The sequence below is a fragment of the Cebus imitator genome, unplaced genomic scaffold (genome assembly GCF_001604975.1).
Source record: "Cebus imitator isolate Cc_AM_T3 unplaced genomic scaffold, Cebus_imitator-1.0 Scaffold33, whole genome shotgun sequence".
NCBI lineage: Eukaryota > Metazoa > Chordata > Mammalia > Primates > Cebidae > Cebus > Cebus imitator.
Window position 1 is genome coordinate 7,039,484 of NW_016107348.1, and position 20,878 is coordinate 7,060,361.

Genomic DNA, 20,878 nt, shown 5'->3' on the forward strand with positions numbered 1-20,878 from the left:
AGCATGCCGCTTGATAGGACTGACCTCTTCTGGTTGTGAACTGCTATTACAAGTAGTCCCTAATTTAATTGTTCCTCTTAAGAGCAGCGGCAGCATACAGCATTATAAATGTGTTTGAATCTTACAGCAGCCCAGTAAGGCAGAACAGAGTATAATGACAGCATCTAACAGTCATAAATATAGCAGACTTTTTATGAGAGCCTAACAGTCACAGAGCTAGAACAAGAGCCAATCTCTTCCTCACCAATTCACTAAATAAATTTATAGATTGTAATTAAGTGCAATTCTAGTTTAGAAAATACTACGAGATATTCAAGAAAGACTGATAAAAAAACTCACCACTGTTTTGAGAATCAGCAGCTCTCTGATTACCTTCACCTCCACCCATACTTTCTTCTGTTTCTGTACCTGGATCAGTCCCATCACCACCCTAAAAACAAAGTGTGATAACATAATGCTCAAATAAAATAAATATGTTTAAAAAATAATTAACCAAAAATAAAATAAATATGTTTAAAGAATAGTTAACCAAACCACAGCAAAAACAAATAAGCAACAATAACAACAAAAAACAAAACAAATGAACAAATCTCCCAAAGGTTTTAGTGAATTTCAAAGGTCTTTCTCTATCTTTGGAAAATGGCAAGTTAAAGCAAGCTCTTAGAAGCTATGAATGTTCAAAATTCTAGCCAGTTACCTCAGCGTCATCAGCTTCATAACCATCATTGCCATCGGCACTACCAGTTCCTTCATTACTATCTTCACCCTCATCTCCCATCCCTGTGTCATCTTCATCATCATCATCATCTTCCTCATCCTCTTCGTAGTCCTAGTAGAAAATTCCGCAGGTATAAATAAGTTTAGAATATGGGCCACAAGCTCTGCATGTCTAGATCCAAATCTAGAAATTTAAGTGACTCATTAATATCAGAAGATAGAAACTGTCCTGAGAGTTGTATGGAATTAGTAGAGCAGCACCAAATATCACAACTGTGACACGTACTGGAATTAGTACAATAATGATGAATTCTGAATTCTGTTTGCATGAGATTGTTCAAAGATAATATAGACCTTAGATGTCAACAAAACGTCAAGTGGTCCACTTTAATTCTAAATTTAAACAGGTGAAATTGAAGAAAACGATAAAATTACACTATATCAGGAGCTTTAAAAAAATGTTGCTTTATTAATGAAAGAATCCTAAATGAGAAGCTGTCAATATAGAATTAAAGCCCAAAATAAAATACAAAATTTGACTATACATATACATAATATACACTTCAGTGACAAAAATGGACTATGGGGCTCAAAGAGGAAACAAAAACAATTTTTGTTTCTTCTTTTTATCTCCAGCAACCATAGCAGTTACATTTAAAGTCACACCATCACTTATCAATAAGACTTAAAAGACTCATCAATCATTTAAAAAAAAACAAAAAAACAAAAATAATTTTTTAAATGGGCTTTCTATCACTGGCTCTACACTAATTTTCATTATAAAATGTTGATTTCTGAACTAATTAAGACAGAAGAATAACAATATAATCTAAGCTGGTGGGGAACCGGAATTTACCAATGCATTAGCAATCTCAAGGATTTGAGCAATTTCATCTAATAGTTTAAAAACACTAGCTGATTTCAAATCAAATTTACCTCATGTTCTCCATCATTTTCATCATCATCCTCTTCTTCATCATCACTGTCAATTACAATGACATCATCTCCTTTGCCTTGACCATCCTGGGATGAAGTTGTTGTTTGCTGATCTGATTGAAGTGGTCCAAGATCTATTTGTAGAGACTGAGAGGTTTCTTCACTGTCTTCCATAGGTGTATAATCTCCCTGGGTAACTCCCTTTAAAAATAAAAAAGTAAAATAAAAAATTAAAAGCCCCTAAAAACACACCTAAAACTGTATGAGGTATTATTATAGGTCAAAGTAAAGATTAATGAATACTTATTGATTAGTAGCATCTAACTTTTTTTTTGAGACAGACTCTCACTGTTGTTTCCCAGGCTGGAGTGCAATGGCAGAATCTTGTTTCACTGCAACCTCTGCCTCCCAGGTTCAAGCAATTCTCTGGCCTCAGCCTCCTGAGTAGCTAGGACTACAGGCACCCCCATTAGCCAGGCTACTTTTTGTATTTTTAGTAGAGACAGGGTTTTACCATGTTGGCCAGGCTGGTCTCAAACTCCTGACCTCAGTGATCTGCTTGCCTTGGCTGCCCAAAGTGCTCAGATTACAGGAGTGAGCTACCTCACCTGGCTGCATTTAATTTTAAAAATGAAATTTCAAGTATTTTGGAAGAAAGAAGATGAACCTTTCAGTTTCTTTAATGTCTTCCTGTTGAAGAATTATTATAAATCTTATTGGTTAATACTCCAATAAGAAAAAGAGAAAAAAATAAATGAATATATGTGTGTTCAAAACTACTACTGTGATATTGTGTATCAGTGCTGTGAGACAGAAATATATGTCACATGTAATTTTAGATTTTTTAGTAGCTATTTAAAAAAAACAGGTGAAATCAATTTTAATATACTTAACCACTATATCCAAAATATTGTTTCAACCTGTACTCAATGTAAAAATTATTAAACAAATATTTCTACAATTTAAAATTTCTACTAAGTCTTCAAAATCTGATGTATACCTTATATCAATTTGGACAGCCATATTTCAGCTGCTCAATAGCCAGTGTGGTTAGTGCACAGTACAGCTGCAGACGAAAGTCAGAAAAAAAAAAAATACTCATGGGCCTGCAATGTTTAAAAAGGTTTTCCCAAACTAGAAGTAATTTGGAAATGCACTGAATAAATAAGCTATTATCATTGTCTTTTTACAAGGAAATGCACTGAATACATAAGTTATTATCATTGTCTTTTTACAAACAGCTTTTCCTTCCCCCAAACTCCAATTATTCCAAGGCTTCAAACCAAAATAAATAGATACTAAATAATTCCTTGCTCAATCTATTTACACAATTCTTTTTTGTTAACTTCTGACATAAACTACTATTTTAATTACATTTCTGATATTTACTATCAAAAATTAAATGTCTTTTTGGCTTAAGCACTCACTAAAATCAATTTTTTACACAAGCCCGCAATAATATCTTTTAAACTAAGACATTCATAAAAAAATTACATATATCATAATGGAAACAATGAGTAAGTCATAGTATTATTTTAAAAAGTGCCTCAAAGTGACATGCTTATTTCAGGAAAAGCAACACTTAATAAAGAACATCTGCTGCACTGTCAGAAAATCAGAAAAAATGAACTGTTATACATTCAGTAGACAATGTTAGAAGGGTGGAATAAAAATCCAAATGGTACTTTGGAGTCACAGACAATTTTGCCAATTTGAAGAAAAAGCTTTCACAGAAGATTTCAGTATAATTTAACCAAGTCTGACAATAAAGTAGAAATTCACATCTTATTATTTTCAAATTGTTATGTTCTTCAGAAATAATGCTCTCTGAAAGACAGGTGAAAAAGATGTCATTTATAGTACACTCTGAATAACCCTTATCCAAAATGCTTGGGGCCAGAAGTGTTTCAGATTTTGGATTTTCTAGGATTTTGGAGTATTTGCATATCTATAATGAGATATCTATAAGATCCACGCATAAGCACAAAACTCATTTACGTTTCATATACACATAGGCTGAAGTTAATCTGACATAATATTTTTAATAGTTTTGTGCATAAAATAAAGTTTTGACTGTGGCCCATCACATGAAGTCAGGTGTGGAACATTACACATGTGGCTTTCATTCTGGCACCCAAAAAGTTGTGAATTTTCAAATTAGGGATGTTCAACCTGTACTACATATTCATCTAAAGATTCAGTTTAGTGTTTTTAGTCAAAGAAAGCTGGTAAAATTAACTTAACAAAATTAATGCATCTAAGAAACTAAAATTTACTTGCAATATGGCTATTTATGGTTAGTTTGAGACAATTTCTTAATTTTACATGGATAAAATAATTATAGCATAAGATGATCCAGACAGTTTCTCCAGAGTAAAGTACTGTTTCAAGCTTAAGAGGACAGTTGAAAACTACACAGCCTGGGTTTGAATCTAAGCTCCAACATAGTGAACTTTTTAGTACATTACTTTACCTGAGTATCAGTTTCCATAACTATAAAGTATAATGAAGATTTAGTTACTTAATAAAAATTTCTTAGATCAACATTTCGCATAATGAGTTCTGTGTTAAATATTGGTATTTCAACTATTATCATTGTGATCTGAGAGACCAAAATAGATGCCCTTTCGTCAACTAAGACAGACCCTAAGGTTAAGGAAACAAAAGTTAATCAAAGGTCAAGGGTTCACGGCCTGGCTGGCATGACACATTTCTCAATTCATATGGTTACAATAAAAAAAATACACCTTACGTAAACTCCTTAATTGGAGCTATCGGGCAAATTATCAGACTCCTATCTCTGATTTACAATCCAGACCACTACAGCTCTGATTGTAGAGAGCATTGGCAAGCAACTGCAGACATCTTAAGCTAGTTTCAGTCTGCTTAGAGAGGCTGCACACAAACTGTCTTTGTGTCCTGGAGGTCACCTTTTGACGTAAACAGTCAAATTCCAGTTCAATTTAGTGCTAAAACCCTGCCCCAAAGTGAATATGAGATGCATGTTATCTATGTTTACCTATGGTGCATGTGATCAGTTCCCCTCATAAATATGTACAGCTTTCCCCCAAAACCTGATGAATATATATGACTCTATTGTGTAATAAGGACCCTGTGAGGCATAAAACCATACCTGTCCTTTCCCTGTGTGAAGACAGAACACCTTTGGCCCACACTGGAGACTATCTCTTCCTCGTCAGCAAAATGGTATCACTAATAAAGTTCTCCTTTCTATTAAACAGTATTTAGCCACCCTGGGGGGTCTTCTGGATGACAATATGAATTCTCATTTTGTGGGACAGAGGGAAGAAAGGAAAGTAATAATATTCTGAGTGTCTAATATGTGGCAGGTACTATTTTAGGTATTTTACAATCTTAAAAATTATATTTTTTGACGAATGAGACAATGCAGGGAGTTAATGACATGCCTACAGTCACACAGCTTCCTAGTGGTGGATCTAGGAATGAAACCTCATGCTTTGTAACTTCAGGGTCTATATTCTTTCCGCTAGGGGAGCCTCAATGAGAGTCCAAAAAATGAAGAAGTGTACAAATACATTTCCTTTTATGGATTACTTTAATTCTGTAAAGGAAATAATACAGGGGAGTAAGAGAACCAGCAAATGGGGCACTATGAATTAACTCAAGATGTAACCAGCACTCTTGCTTCCCAAGTAATTAAAACAGTGAATCCTGGTTCACAACTCTAAAATATCTGGAAATCTGTGCTATAAACGAACAAAAACATTTATTTAATACAAGTTTAGAAGGTAGTACACTAAACTCGTATGAGTAAAAGAAAGCAAACACTGCAATGATTAATTCTAGTAATATTCCATTAACTATAAAAAAAAAAAAAAAAAAAAAAAAAAAAAAAAGACCAAATAATGTTTCAATTTGTCAAAGCTAATTTCATTCATAAAAAGCAACAGTATGCTTCTTTAGATATGTTTTTACTTACTTCTCCAATGGAATCTTGAGAATCCTGGTTATATACTTGAGTCTCTACTTCTCCATCAGTACTTTCTTCTGCCATAACTTCTTCCTGTATCATAATACACAAATATATTAACCATATCGGTGTAGTAAAGGTTACCTGTTTGTTAGTTCTCTCATTTGAAAAAACCCTTCCAATCTATAATTTTATGAAACTACAGGAAAATAAATGTTTTTATTTATAAATTATAATCATATTCCTCCTCAGTATACACAAAGTAAGATTTATGAACCCTAATACATGCTAATAAAATTAATTTAGTAGCCTTAATGTCTGATTTGAAACCTACTTCATTACAATTTATTCTTAACAAAAAAAGAATATAATTTTGGTTAATCTTAGAAAAAGACAGCAGCTAACAGTTTATGTCCATGAGACTTAAAAAGTTTGAAATGGAATTCCAACTTATGTTTTTATAACTGTTTTTTATTGAAATAGAAACAAATTCAATTAAAGATATGCAAGAATATAAAACACGGTTGGCAATAATACCTGGGTTGTCAGTGGAATCTTTGTAGAAAGGTTAATAAAAGTATTTTCCAGATAATAAACTTTGGCCCCAGGGTTAATTTTCATCATGCTGTAACTGAAAAGAGTACCTTAACTCTACTGGTAAAGTTAACATAAACAGAACTTTACACACCTCAGTTCCTACAGGTGTAACACTTTTCAACTTCTTTGGAAGAGGCATTTCCACTGTATCATCAGAGACTTGGTCTGATGCTTCTATGGTGTTATCCTCTTCCTCTTCACGTGTACGCTTTGGCAAAGAAGAACTTGGGGTAGCCGAAACTTTGAAATTACATAAATCTTCAATTAGAGCACGAAAGTAACTCAATTTAGATAAAGATAACTTAGCCAATATGGTCACTTAACTAAAGGAGAACACAGTAAACATTTAATCGTACAGATTACTAAAATACAATCAATCAAGTAAGTCCTAGATTAATGTCCATCAACATAATTTGTTCCTGCTAAGCTATGGGTAAACAAAGAGCAACTTATACTCTGAATTGATGTTTTTATACTAACCCAAGCTTTGCTTAATAAAGCCAGCCAACTTTTAAAATAGATCTGAGGCACTGAGATTGACTAATACATTGATGTTTACAAAGTTTACATGGGACCTTCTATAAAACTCAGGACTCCTTGAATAAGAAAAAATTTACACATAGTCTTATCTTAGGTATCTTTTAGTCCTCTGGACCTCCGTTAAGTTATATACAACATGTTTTGCACTGTTTAATATGTAAAATCAGTAAAAAAAAAAACTGGTGAGGAAGAATCCATCTTAATGACAACTGACCTAAAACAGTCCTATTCAGTAGTAAACATGAAATAAAATATTAGTAATACATTCATTCATTCTAATACCTAGTAGAAAGCAAGCATGCATAAAGAATACTTGAGATATGTATTACATCCAAGATATTGTAATTGTATATTTGTCTATTCTAACTTCATTTGTACAAAGAATTCTCAAGATACATACCCAAGATCTTATAAATGCCTAAGTCAATTCTAACTTCATTTTAAAATTAATTTTACCTGTGCCAAATACTGCTGTGGAAGTAGAAGGACGCTCAACTGGTGAACTCTGAACAACCTCTACTATGCTTGGAGATAACTCTTGATTGGCAGGCTCAATCTGAGGATGACTCTGTTGGGTGGGTTGCACAAATGCTGTAGCCTGTGTTTGCTGCTGGACAGTTAAAATAGGTTGAGAGATAGAAGGCTGGACATTAGGACTAGTAGAACGAACAGATCCACTTGTGCTTCCAAAAACTGGAACATGTTCCACAGGGCCTTCTGACTGCATAGCTGAAAAATAATTATAATGCTGAATGTAAGCCTTCTATTCTTATCAAAGCTGAAATTATCCTTCCCTATTCCATGTTACAGGTCACCTTTTGCATAGATTCTCTTGGCGCTTAGCAGACAAACTATGGGTAAACGTAATGCATTATGCATTTTTGTATTCCCTGTGTAACTGATACGGTAGCACGCAATAAAATGTTGGCTGAATTAAATAAATATCTGACACTAATTTTGCATCTATTCATTTAAATTACTATTGAATAAAATTAATGAAATTAAGCTCAAAGTAAAATTAGCATTCTTCATTAAGCATCATTTTGTTTTTAATTGATATCATAACAGTAAATTTAATTAGTAAAATATTTAGTAAATATTTTATTGGCGTAACTGAAATAAAACATTCTGTACTTTCATAGCACAGAAATACTTAAATAATTTACTGAATTCTAACATTTGTCAAGATAAGAATCTAAAGAAATATGCATGTAGCAAAGTTTTAATGAACACCTATTGTGGAGTTAGGCAGTAAGAAGCCAAGATTTTTGCCCTTAAGGAGCTCAATGTAGTGGAATAAAAAGGCATGTATACCACAGAATAAAATACGAAGTTGTAATTGCTGTAATGAGCAACAAAGTGCCATGGGAAAAAATTGAAGAAAGCAATGAAAAGGTCAGTTTCAGTGAGAAAGCAATGTTTGGTTGAGCCAGTAATTTAGTATAATTTTCCAAAGTGGATTTCACATATTCTTAGTCATTATGAGTGAAAATTTTGGTCCTAGTTAAACATGCTGTATTTTCACCCTTCTTTAGCTTAAAAATAAAGCATAGCAGAAAGGAAGGAAAGAAAGGAGGACATCGGCTCATTAGCAAGTTCTGGGAAGTATGTACTTCAAATATTAAACTAAAATATTAAAATAAAAATTTAATATTTGTACTTCAAATATTAAAAGCTCCTCATTTTCTTTAGTTAGCTGATTTTTACAATGACGTCTAATTTCAGCTGTAGTGGATGCTTCATTTATCTTCAAAATTACTGTCATTTTCTCATAATACATCTAAATAGGCAATCAGTCCAATCATATCTGTATTATTGTACTAACCTTCCTGTGATTCCACTTGTGTAGTGGGCATCACTGTAGCTGTTGGAGTAGTAGTGGGATTTGTAACAGTTGCAGGTGTAACCATTGGGCGGATACTTGCCCTGGGCGTTGACTTATTTCCAGCCATTGCTGCAGCTGTCACTTTACTTGGAGTAGACACAACAGGAGTTGGCTTTATATTGGCTGTTGGTGGATCTGATATGCTGGCACTTATGGAGGAAAAAATTCAAGAATAATTAATAACAAATTATTACACAAATACTTTTTAAAACATAGTGAGTACAGGTCTCTTATTTTTTTGTTCACTAAGTATTTCAGAACCTTATTAAAGCTGTTTTGAATTTAAGCATTAAAAACTATGCAGGGAATGCTCCAGGGTGTGCATCCTGACAATGCAGAATGTATCCACCTGTTGAATTGCTGAACCCAAGTATCAGCCCAGCATTTTATATCTGTCATCATGCAACATCATGGGGAAAATCAGTAGCAGCCTAACTTAGAAACCAACCATAAACTAAAAGATGAGAGATGTTTTCTCTGTCACAAAGCTTCATCTGACAGGACTGAAACTATGCTGAAAACAAGTCGGCAAATACATGATACAGTTTTGCAGAGAAAATAACTCTTTAGTGTATATTTTTATAATAGCATACACAGATTTCTGTTTCCTCCCCAAAGATCACTAGATATTCCCTGAACTTTAAAAGAAAAATAACAGACTATGAAAGAACTAAAACTCACATTCCTCTTTCACCAGAAGCTGGAGTTGTTTTCAGCGTGATCTGTCTCTGCTGTTCAGGGACCTATAAAGAGAAAGCTCTTGACTGTTGTTCCTAGCCCACAAGAAATCACTGAAAATGCCACAAAAAAAGATTTCATTATTGTTAATTGTATGTTGAATTTTAGCCAAAATTCACTCTAAGGCTCCTATAGCACCAGACACTTTTAAGCAAAATGTACAAATAAAAATAATTTGTTACTTAAGCAGAATTAGCTAATCACCTTATTAGTAGGTTCTTGAGGCTCATCTCTCTGCTCAAGGTGTCTCTCTTGATGCTCCCTGAGTTCTCTTTCCAAGCGACTAATTCGACCTTCATATTGGGACTTTAGAGCAGTAATACGAACATCCAATTCATCTTTCTGCTGATCTAAGGCTCCATTCCTTTGTTTTAGCTCCTCATTTTCTTTCGTTAGCTGATCTTTTACACCTAAAGAAGTAACCAGGTGATTACAGTAATATTATAATCAAATATTTAAAACAACATTTATGCACTTAATTGGCACACAGTCACATCAGATTCTACCATAACATCTACATCAGTTATGATACACTATACATCTCAATGAGCAAAGTTCTAAGTACATTCATGTTTAACTTATTACTAGAATATAAAATATACTTACTCCAACATAAAAATTTACTTTTTCCTAAGTAAAATCTCAAAAAGCTAAAGATCCTAGCTAGCAGAAGCCCTTTTATATTTCCATGTATCATTCAATTCATTATTATGAATTGCAACATTTTTATTTCATATAATCTACTGTTTAAAAATAATTCAAGAACTTTTAAAATCAAGTAAGTTGTTAGAACACTGTCTTAGAGATCATTTTTAAAAAATGTCTGTAACAAAACCCAACTGATTTTATTTTATTTAACTACTCAGCAGACTGACAGGCAAGGCTGAATAAAGCCCTGAGCCTTGAAGAACTAAGTTCTTCATAAGTTTCACATGATGTTCTCCCTGAAGAGCCAGAGAAGACCTCCAACAAATCAGGCACAAAAAAATCCCTGAGCTGGCAAAAATCCTTATGCAGCCTACATAAGGTGTCTAGGCAGCATGGTCTGGGCTCAAAGGATCTCTGTCACAAGATAGAATTGTTATACATGAAAGCAGAATGATAGCAGTACTTCATTATATACTGCCAGCCAACAATTAAGAAAAATTTCACAAATATATCAAAGACATCCTCATCACTTGAAAATCAGAACTGCTCTTTGTGTCCAACTAAATATTCCTAATATTTAAAGCACACAAAGGCACGCAAACACACACACCCCCTTCACTGTAGGTACCTTTTGTTTTTTATCTATTCCACTTAATTTTAAGCCTGCAACACATAATTTTCATTACCAAGTTCAAACCTTCAGCAGAAATTTACCAGCTAAGTGTGCAATTTTTGATTTTGCTGCTACAATAGCCTTTCTTGTTTTTTCTTCCTTTTCAGTTATCTGTTGTCGGAGCTGCTCCTCCTGTGTGGTCCTATCTTGAAGATCCTGACGAAGTCGTGAAAGTTCAGACTGAAGCTGCACAGTCTGTTCCTGAAGATTTCTTGCTTCTGTCTCTTTTTCAGATAATGTCTTTTAAAGGAAAACAAAGTATTCACCATGGAATTCAATCATTTCAATATAAACTGTATGTGCTAGCAACTTAAAAGTATAACTTATTTGCTTTTTTGTAGATTAAATGGAAGTGTAAGTATAGAAATGGTGGTCAGACCAACTAAATGCACACTTGAAGATGATTAGATACTAGTTACATACATGAGCCATTCAAAGTCAAAAGAATAAAACGCAGCCATTCCCACATGATAAGAGGAAGTGTCACTAGTTAACACATATTTCTTTAGATGTACAACAGGCTTACTGTTCTCATATTCTTACCTTCTGCAGATTCTCTACTTGACTCTCGAGTGATTTTGATTTTGTTTCAGCTTGGTTGAGCGTTTCTTTGAGCTCCTGCATCTCCTGGACTGAAACATGCTGTTCCTGATGGTCTCCAGAGGATTGAGCTGATGTCTCCAAAACCTAAGACAACAAACAGTAATAATACACTTATATATTTATATTTTGTCTAAGAAAATAATCACTGCTTGCAAAGAAATTTTATCCTTTGAGGTATTCAAAACTGACTTTTCTATGGAACAACTGTAATCTCCAAAAATGGGGAACTAGTTATCGTTTTCCATATAACTGAATATTAAAAAGCTAATCAAATTAACACATTATAGTTAAATTTTCAACACTGAAATGTATTTTCATAATAATGAATCAAGTGAAAAAAGCAGACTACAAAACAATATAAGCAAATAATATTATTTCTTTGGAAGAACACATTGCCTACATGTATGAAAAAGCATACTAATGTACTAAGAATTGTGAATTTTTTTCTTTATATTTATTTTCTAATCCAGCATGTAATAAATACATAATTGTCAACATATAAATTCCTTACTTTCAGGAAGTAAAAACAATATTTAGATTCAAAATATAATGATTTCTGAATTTTTTTTGATAGGTGGTTAACATAAACAACTTATTTAAAACTACAAAATCTGATCAGTCATCATTTTTTAATATACACAATTCTAATTAGTAGTGAGTTATGAGAACCTAGCTTTGAAAATGCAGAGTATTTGAAAGGTGAAAAGTGAACTATAATATCTAGTATTTACCAAAATCTCTCTGAGTTTATAATGCATTTTCAGACACAGTAAAGAATTAATCTTAAATAAAGATACCATAAATGCTTACACAAGAGTTTAGTATCTAAAAGTTAGTAATATTCAAAATTATAAAGAAATAAAGATTTTATAACATTCATCTTTTTTTGTAAGAAAAGCTTCTTCAAAATACCTTATCCTGTTGTGCTTTAAGTTCTTCATACTGAGTCTTGTACCTACGTCCAATTTTCTTTACTTGAGTAATAGTTTTGACTTTTTCTTGGATATCAATTATTTTGGCATCTAAGTCCTTCTGGATGTTTTCTTTTTCAGTTCTTACTTTATTCAGATCTTCCTTCAGGCTCTGAATTAAGTTCTGGTTGTTAGTCAAAGATGCATTTGATCTTTAAAAAATGGGGGAAAGAAGAAAGATTAAATACATAAGACTTTTTTCAAATTCTGAAGTTCAATGTAACTTTGTATTATATTGCTTTAATAATATTTTTTAATTTGAAAATCCTAAATAATACCCGTATACTTCAAAAGGTAAGACCTCATGAATTTACAGCCCTTCAGAAAGATCTTATTACATAGGTTTACACGCACATTTTAGAGGTGAGAAACACGGAGCTACCAATGGTCAAGTAAAACGCACAATTTTACAAACTAAAATCAAGTGATGGTACCCAGATTTTAATTCAGACTTGCTTGAGAGCAAAACCTGGATCTTTCTGCTGCATTGAGTATTGTCAAATTTTCTCTGTAAAGCGCCAGATAGAATATGTTATGCTTTGCAAGCCACAGTCTTTGCTACATTTTTTTTTTAAAACAATGCTTTAAAAATATAAAAATCATTCTTAGCTTAAAGGCTGTACAAAACCAAATCATGGGCCACATTTGGTCTATAGGTTACAGTTTGCCAATCACTGTACTATACCCTGAACTGACCTTGAAATCAGATGGCCTGAATTAAGGGTATGGGTTAATTCTGTAACTTTAGGTAATCAATCTTTTTGAATCTCAGCTTCCTCTTTTTTTTTTTTTTTTGACGGACTCTCACTCTGTTGCCCAGGCTGGAATGCGGTGGTGCAATGTTAGCTCACTGCAACCTCTGCCTCCAGGGTTCAAGCAATTCTCCTGCCTCAACCTCCAGAGTAGCTGAGACTACAGGCATATGCCACCACACCCGGCTAATTTTTATTTTTTAGTAGAGACGCGGTTTCATCTTGTTGGCCAGGCTGGTCTCGAACTCCTAACTTCAGGTGATCTGCCCGCCTCAGCCTCCCAAAGTGCTGGGATTACAGGCATGAGCCACCAGCTTCCTCATTTGTAAGATTAAAAAATAACTCTCCTACTTAATATGCTAGACTATTGTTATAAAGAGAATATGTGTGTGTGTGTGTGTGTGTGTGTGTGTGTGTGTGTGACAAAAATCTGTAGGTTGTAAAGCAATGTATAAATGGGGTCATGACATGGACAAATCACACTAAAGCTTAAAAAAGGTAAAACAGAAACATTAATTTTAATATTTAATTTCTTAATTTTAAAGTGGAAAATACTTTGCTATTGGTTCAGGTAAGAAAATATTAGACTTTAAAACTTCCTTTGGCCAGACATGATGGCTCATGCCTGTAATCCCAGCACTTAGGGAGGCAGGGAGGAAAGCTTGAGACCAGCCTGGACAACAGAGAGAAACCCTGTTCTCCATAAAAAAAAAAGTGAACGCAAAAGCCAAAACAATAAAACCCACTTCCCTTATAGAGTCACAAATATAAGCTAACCAAAAGAAACAAACAAACAAAAAAACTACTTGTAAAAGTGATTTGACAGCTATAAAGTTAGCTTCTATTGAGTAACTCTTTAAAAAATGAAATACAGAGAAATAATTATCTATAATAAAAATATTCACATATGTACCTTATATACAAAGGGACAATATTAAATCACTGTTTGCTTGACTCTGTAAAGTAGACAGCAGTCAGATACAGGTCCTCTAGCACTTCCCATTCTTTCTAAAATCAGGGGGCAGGCACTTGGGGAGTCACGTAAATTTCTTTAAGATTTTATATATTATATATGATTTAAGGCTCCTTTCCATATACCTTGCAATTTCAGCTTTAAGTCTCCCAATTTCTTCTGTCAACTGTTGAATACGCTTAGTATGAACTTCCTTTTCAGAAAGGAGCTTCCGATATTCTTCTGTATCTGGATCTTTCTGTTGACTTACTAGATGCTAGAATAATAAAAATGCATACTTGATTTTGTTTAGGTTTTATGAAACAAATGTGCTATAATAAAATGGCAGAATATCTGATTATGTTTACATTAGGTGTCCTGCATGTAAAGTGATCAAGCATGGAACTACAAGATACTGAGATTAAACTAAGCTTTGGTTTTTTGACTAAGAAGTCTAGCCAAAATGGAAGGAAAAAAAAAAACAAAAAACAAATGTCATTAACTGCTTATTATTTTTTCATATTTGTGAATAATGTTTCGTATTAGGTCCAAAGAAGCCAAATAAAGGGATCCAAAGAACCAAAACTTTTAATATTAAGTACCTAATTTCACTGAAGTGAAATTTACAAGAAAAAAACGTAGATAATACATTACAAACTAAACACATTCTGTAGATGCCAGGTAATGTGCTTTACATTTATTAATTTTTTATCACATGAAGGGTGGTAAGAGTTTCCCTCATTTTACAGATAAGGAAAACTGAAGCTCCAAAAGGTTAAGAAACTCTCCCAAGTCATATAATTATTACATGCAAGGGAGACTTCGAACCTTTTGAATATGGAGCTGGAGTTTCTAACCAGAGTATGTTACATGGTTTCATCTTCCTAAAAATGTACCAGTGAACAAGTCTTTTCAAAGTGCTTCAAGAAATTCAATAAATAATACAGATTCCTATTTTTCTTTTTTTTTTTTGGACAGGGTCTCCCTCTCTCACCCAGGCTGGAGTGCAGTGGCACCATCCCAACTCACTACAGTTTCAACCTCCTGAGCTCAAATGATCCTGTGGCCTCAGCCTCCCAAGTAGATGGAACTATAGGAATGCACCACCATTCCAAACTAATTTTTAATTTTTTGTAGAGACGGAGTCTCACTACATTGCCCAGGCTGGTCTCAAACTTCTAGGCTCAAGCAATCCTCCCGTGTTGGCCTTCCAAAGTGCTGAGATTACAAGCATGAGCCACTATGTCTGGCTTCAGATTTCTACTTTCATGTATAAAAGTATTTTAGTAGATAAAATGAAAGCCTAAAACTTTAAAATTATGGAAAATAAAGTAACTGCTTTTTAGAAATTATAAGATGTAAACAAAACATTTTATAAATTGAGTTGTAAGTTTAACATGTCACATATTTACACCTATTAATAACATATTAGACTTTCACTGATAAACAATAATTTTCACTAGTTCCTCAAATATTTTTACTCCCCTAAACTTCCCCTATTATTAAAAACACGTTTCTGTTTTGGAATGGTTTAACTGCATTTACCTGGTTACGTGCTTTCCAACGTTTGACATCCTCTTCTAACAGCTTCTTCTCTGCCTGTAGCATACCGCTTTTCTCACTCAGCTCAGCATTTGCTTCTTGTAAGGGCAAAATATCTAACTCCAGTTTCCTCACCTGAAAATAGTGCCAATATTTTTTTAACAACAAATGTAAAAATTCATTTATTATTAAAAATAACAAGCTTCCACTCTTGATAACCAAGCAACAAACCTTTGCTTGCGTTTGCTGTAGATCCTGTTCTAATCTCTCTTTTTCTTCTCTCAGCATTTTATTGGTCTCCATAACTACGTTCATTGTTTCAGTTTTCTTCATCAGTTCTTCATGCTGAGCCATTGTCTTTGCAGTTACCTAAACATTTCAAATACATATACATAGCAACATCTAACAATAGTTGAAAGTCTACCTCTTCCTATGAGCTCAAATCCCCCCTACAACAAAGTGAAGAGGATTTAAGTTTCAACTTTTAGAACTAACATTTTTGAAAGTTCACATTTACTTTTCTGTGAAGTATGCTAACTGCAGAGTTTAAACAAATTCAAGAAGTACAAAGATAAAAGTGAAAAGATGCTACAAATCCCACCAACAAATAAGCAGTATTAACATTAGGTAAAAACATCAATCCAAATCTGTATCTTTCTGCATCTATTTTTTTCTTGCTGCACTGAATTCCATTATTAGTTCTAAAATGTTATTTTAATGCTCAGTATTTTCCCTCTTGTTCAGAAATCTCTCTTCATTTTGATCCACTGTTTCATCACTTTGGTTATGAGCAATTTTACTCAATTATCTGTGAAGAACTTTTTTTCTTCTCATAGGGTATAATTATCCATCTTCTGCACTTGGTATCACTTTCTTTCCCCATTATTTTTAAGGCTATGGCGTATTTCATAGTTGCTATGCTACACTGTTCATGCTTAGACAGACGTTATATTATTTTTTATATAATCTATGTTAATTGTTAACTCTCTTCTTCCTGTATTTGAGAGTTGGTTTTCCCCCTAAGAACTTGTTTGTGGGTGGGCATTTTCTAGTATTTACTTTCTATAGCCCAAAGGAATAAAAAAAGCAGAAAAGACTGAAACAATATGCAATCTTTGTTAGAGACTCTGATTCTGTCCCTTTTCCTCCAAGTATTAACTCCATTGAACTGAAGGTTCTGTTTATTATTTCCACGGTGAGATACATGGGAATTAAAAAGGATGTAATTCTGGAACCTTTAGCTTCTGCTGAACAGATAAATCCCATAAACTTAATTATTTACTTTTCCCTGTTCAATGGTTTCTTCTTTAACAGTGATTTTGACTACTTATCAGTTAAAAGAAAGTAAATGTTTCAAGATCTTAATTTGCTTCCTTCTAGATGCCGGTGTATACTACTGCAGTTCCTAAGAATGAAGTAACTGAACAATAAGCTTTGGGTGGTAGTGTGGGGTAAGGAGTCAAGCTTGTTAATTACCATCCATTTCACTATCACACCTTTTCCTTTGGTTGTCAGTTTTTACTACTTTTTGCTCCTTGGCTAAGAAAGATATTCTGTAGCAGTTTAAATCACTATCCTAGAATGGCCATCTACATGTATAAACCACGACAACTATAATAAATTAAGATAGCTGGAATTTATTAAGCACCCACTACATACCAGACATGCTTGTAAATGCTTCATGTACACAAATTCAATTAATCTTCATTATCCAAATATTACAGATGAAGTAACTAAGCCTTTACTTTTAAGCACTATATTTAATATTAGCATTTAGCAAATGCTTAATAAATTTAAAAGTTCAGAAGAATGCTTACTTCAAGTTAAATTTTACATTGTGTTAAATGGTAGAGATATAAATGAGTGCTTCTCTTTTATTTAACAAGTGTTTTCTTAAAGCTTAGTATACCTACCTGGACTTTCTCCCTTTCAGCATTTAGACTATCTTGCAGTTCCTGCAGCTCTCTTTCTAAAAGTTCAACCCTTTGTCGATAACGCAGACTCTCAACCTGAGCCACCTCAAACCTAGTTTCAGCAATTTCTTTTTCTCGCCGTATAAATCTACAAAAATGATATTAAAATTTTAAGTGAATTTTTAAAAGCCAATATTTCAAAACTTGGATAATTTTGTAAGATGACAAAAAGTACCTACTTTAATAACTATTGCAAATTTTTCATTAATAATAATAATGGGAGATGCATTTCCATTTTTTATTACAGACAGTGGCTTTAGAATGTTTATCTCTAAAATGATCTGATTTTTACTTTTTCAAGAGAAAACTGCTCTAGTTTTCAATCTATCAGATTCAACTATAGTCACTTATTCAATATGTCTAAATGGTAAAAGTTATGAGTTTTTTGACAAATAAAAGAACGAGCTTTATATCAAAATCGTGTATAATCATTTTCTCTAATTTATGCATTTATAGTTTCATTTCATAGTTGTTATACCACAGAAATAAAGCAGTAAGAATATGATTTACCTGAGAATTTCCAAAATTTGTTCTTGAGATTTTCCTTCTTCACTGAGAGATACATTCAGTGGACCTTGCACACCTTCCTTCACAGAGGCAACGACCTTGTCACTTAATTTTTCAATCTGATCATGAAGTAATCTGTTTTGTTTCTCCAGATCTTCACAGCGACATACACATTTGGAAACCTCATCCTGTAAGCCAAGAGTCTTTCAGAGTATCTGATTTTCCAATGCACATTTTAAAAAACAACTCAGCCAGGAACAGTGGCTCATGCCTATAATCCCAGCTACTTGGGAGGCTGAGGCAGGAGAATTGCCTGAACTAGGTAGGCGGAGATAGCATTGAGCCAATATCGCGCCACTGCACTCCAGCCTGGGTAACAGAGCTAGACTCTGTCTCAAAAAATAAAAAAATTTAAAAAATAAAACAACTCTTTCAATTCTCCTGAACATTCTATTCAGATTTACAGTAATACCTTTAACATTCTTTCTCTTTCCTCCCAAGACGCTTTGCACTCCAATAACTGTGATTCTGCTTTCTGGGTTGTCTCTTCCAAATGCTGACGCACTGAGGCCATTTTTGAAACCTGTTCCTTCGCAGCTTGTAGAGCTTCAACATCAGCAGCATGCAGCATCAATTCTCTCTCATACTTATTCTGAGCTTCCACAGCTATTTTAGCCTATAAGAAATTATTACGCAATTGATACCAAGGATTAAAAATCCATAAAGCTAGTTAGCACTTTTGAAAAAGATACACAATGGACTTTTTAAATAATAAGACAATCTAAATGTAGAACATAATTAAAAGTTAATGCTTTAGCTACTTAATGAAATATTACAAAACTATCAGAAGTGAAACTTAGAAGACTAGCAATTTGGACAAACTTTTTGATATAAGAAGCTACACACAACTCAGCTATGTAAATACTAAATTATAGATCAATTGATTTTCATGAAATTTACTTTGAAGCATTTCTTCACTCTATTACACCTTAAAATACTGATATACATGTTATGCATATATAAGCAATAAAAAACAGTAACCAAATGAATAGCTATTAACATACCACCCAACTTAAAATAAGAACATTACCAATATCCTCACATGTAGTCCTATCCCATCCTACCACTTTGGTTAACTCCCACTCCTGAATTATCATTTCTTGTTCATAAAAAATTATAAAAACCTTCAACATGTGTGTGCATGTACGTATATAAACTCAAAATAATGTTTAACATTTTATAAAAAGCAGTATACAGATATCTGTGCAAACTCAGTAATGCATTAAAAATGTTATCAAGAGGTTCCTGTTTTAAGAAAAGGTTGTCGCTATTCAATTGTATCTGTAATTTTATAACCAGATCTAGTGAAGGACAATAGTAAAATAATTTTCCCAAATGGGAGCAAGTACAAATTTTAGTTTCCTACTCCTATTTTTATTTTTTTCCACTTGCCAAGACTGCTTTGTTAATGAACACTGCATTATTTATTTTTAGCCTTCATCAATACTTTTCAGTTTGTCTTGCCTAAGTTCCACAAAAGTGGAAATAATCTGGAACTTTTGCAAGGTCCACCAGTTCTCACAGTGCATAAATATACTTCAAGAATCATTCTCTAGGATCAAAGCTCATTTCTCAATAACTGGCTGTAAGAGCACAACTTACTTGTTCCTGACAGTCACGTCTGGCTTGCTGCTCATTACTTAAAGCTGTGCTTGCTCTCTGAAGGGCTTCTTGTACTTCATTCTGAACACTAGAAAGTGTTTTCTTCAATTCAGATAACTACGTAGAAGGAAGAAGATTAAAAACAAAGTCAATTCAAACTTACTTAGAAAATACTGTATTATATTGCTATATTGAAGTCTCATTTTTAAAGATCCAATTAGCCCAAAAAACTGCTGCTAAATTTAAAATACACGCTGACATAATCAGTTTTGCAACTTTATATCCATTCCCTAACTAATGTTTGCAAAAGTCAAGTCTCAGGTAGGGGCCTTTAAAAAGAACCACTGATCTTTCCTGTGACACTAGAAAAACAAACAAACAAACAAACAAACAACAACAAAAGAACCACTGATACCCATTTCTGTAAAGTAGTCTAAAAATTTCAAGGAGAAATGTATATAGATGTATAGAAAAAAGTAAAACAAAACTAATTTCACCTACGTGTTCAATAAATTTCTGTTGAGATGAACTAAATGGCAACAACCTAGTTAAAATAAACCAATCCTTACCAAAAAAACCTTAACATGGTTAATAACTTATTTACCTGTTGTTCCATGCTCTCTATGGCTCTTCTCTTATCATCCTGAAGTTCTTGTTTCTCCTTCTCTACTTCCATTAGCTTCTTTTCCAATTGTGTCTGAAACTCAGCTGACTCTTTTAAACGAACTTCAATATTCTTACGTACTTCTTCTGTTACCTTCGCCATATTACAAACAGTAGGATATGAAAATTATATACATTTAAAAGCATACAATTACTTTCTCCAAAACTAGTTTGCAAAGTAATAAAATTAATGCTTCCTTTATATTAGAAAAAGAATCCATCAAAGGTGATTAGAAGATTCAACAATAAGCAAAAACACCATATAAATCTATAAGTATTTACCTTAGCCTTAACTTGGCTACTGGCCATTTTTCTCTCATGAAATGAAATTTCCAATCTCTCATTTCTCCCTCAATCATCATATCTACTTGCCAAATCCAACTATTCTACAACTGAAAGGTATTTTCCTCATATATTTCGATTTCTTACAGTGACGTCAACCACAAAAGGATCTTTTAAAATTGCAGCCCTGCCGGGCGCGGTGGCTCAAGCCTGTAATCCCAGCACTTTGGGAGGCCGAGGCGGGTGGATCACGAGGTCAAGAGATCGAGACCATCCTGGTCAACA

The 20,878-nt window shown here is 33.4% G+C and overlaps 1 protein-coding gene across 1 annotated transcript in view; it reads right to left on the reverse strand.

The window, feature by feature from the left end:
* Positions 1-20,878, reverse strand: part of TPR (translocated promoter region, nuclear basket protein) — a 61,373-nt gene that overhangs the window by 14,106 nt on the left and 26,389 nt on the right. The window contains exons 24-43 of the mRNA XM_017524533.2: positions 20,253-20,405; positions 19,649-19,765; positions 18,459-18,662; positions 17,990-18,174; positions 17,420-17,567; positions 15,738-15,875; positions 15,510-15,641; positions 14,111-14,241; positions 12,202-12,412; positions 11,230-11,373; positions 10,728-10,926; positions 9,570-9,775; positions 9,309-9,370; positions 8,568-8,776; positions 7,199-7,471; positions 6,294-6,442; positions 5,615-5,698; positions 1,654-1,854; positions 698-829; positions 340-430 (exon numbers count right to left, since the gene is read on the reverse strand). Coding sequence (XP_017380022.1) covers positions 340-430; positions 698-829; positions 1,654-1,854; positions 5,615-5,698; positions 6,294-6,442; positions 7,199-7,471; positions 8,568-8,776; positions 9,309-9,370; positions 9,570-9,775; positions 10,728-10,926; positions 11,230-11,373; positions 12,202-12,412; positions 14,111-14,241; positions 15,510-15,641; positions 15,738-15,875; positions 17,420-17,567; positions 17,990-18,174; positions 18,459-18,662; positions 19,649-19,765; positions 20,253-20,405 — 3,169 coding nt within the window. The remainder of the gene's footprint in view (positions 1-339; positions 431-697; positions 830-1,653; positions 1,855-5,614; positions 5,699-6,293; positions 6,443-7,198; positions 7,472-8,567; positions 8,777-9,308; positions 9,371-9,569; positions 9,776-10,727; positions 10,927-11,229; positions 11,374-12,201; positions 12,413-14,110; positions 14,242-15,509; positions 15,642-15,737; positions 15,876-17,419; positions 17,568-17,989; positions 18,175-18,458; positions 18,663-19,648; positions 19,766-20,252; positions 20,406-20,878) is intronic.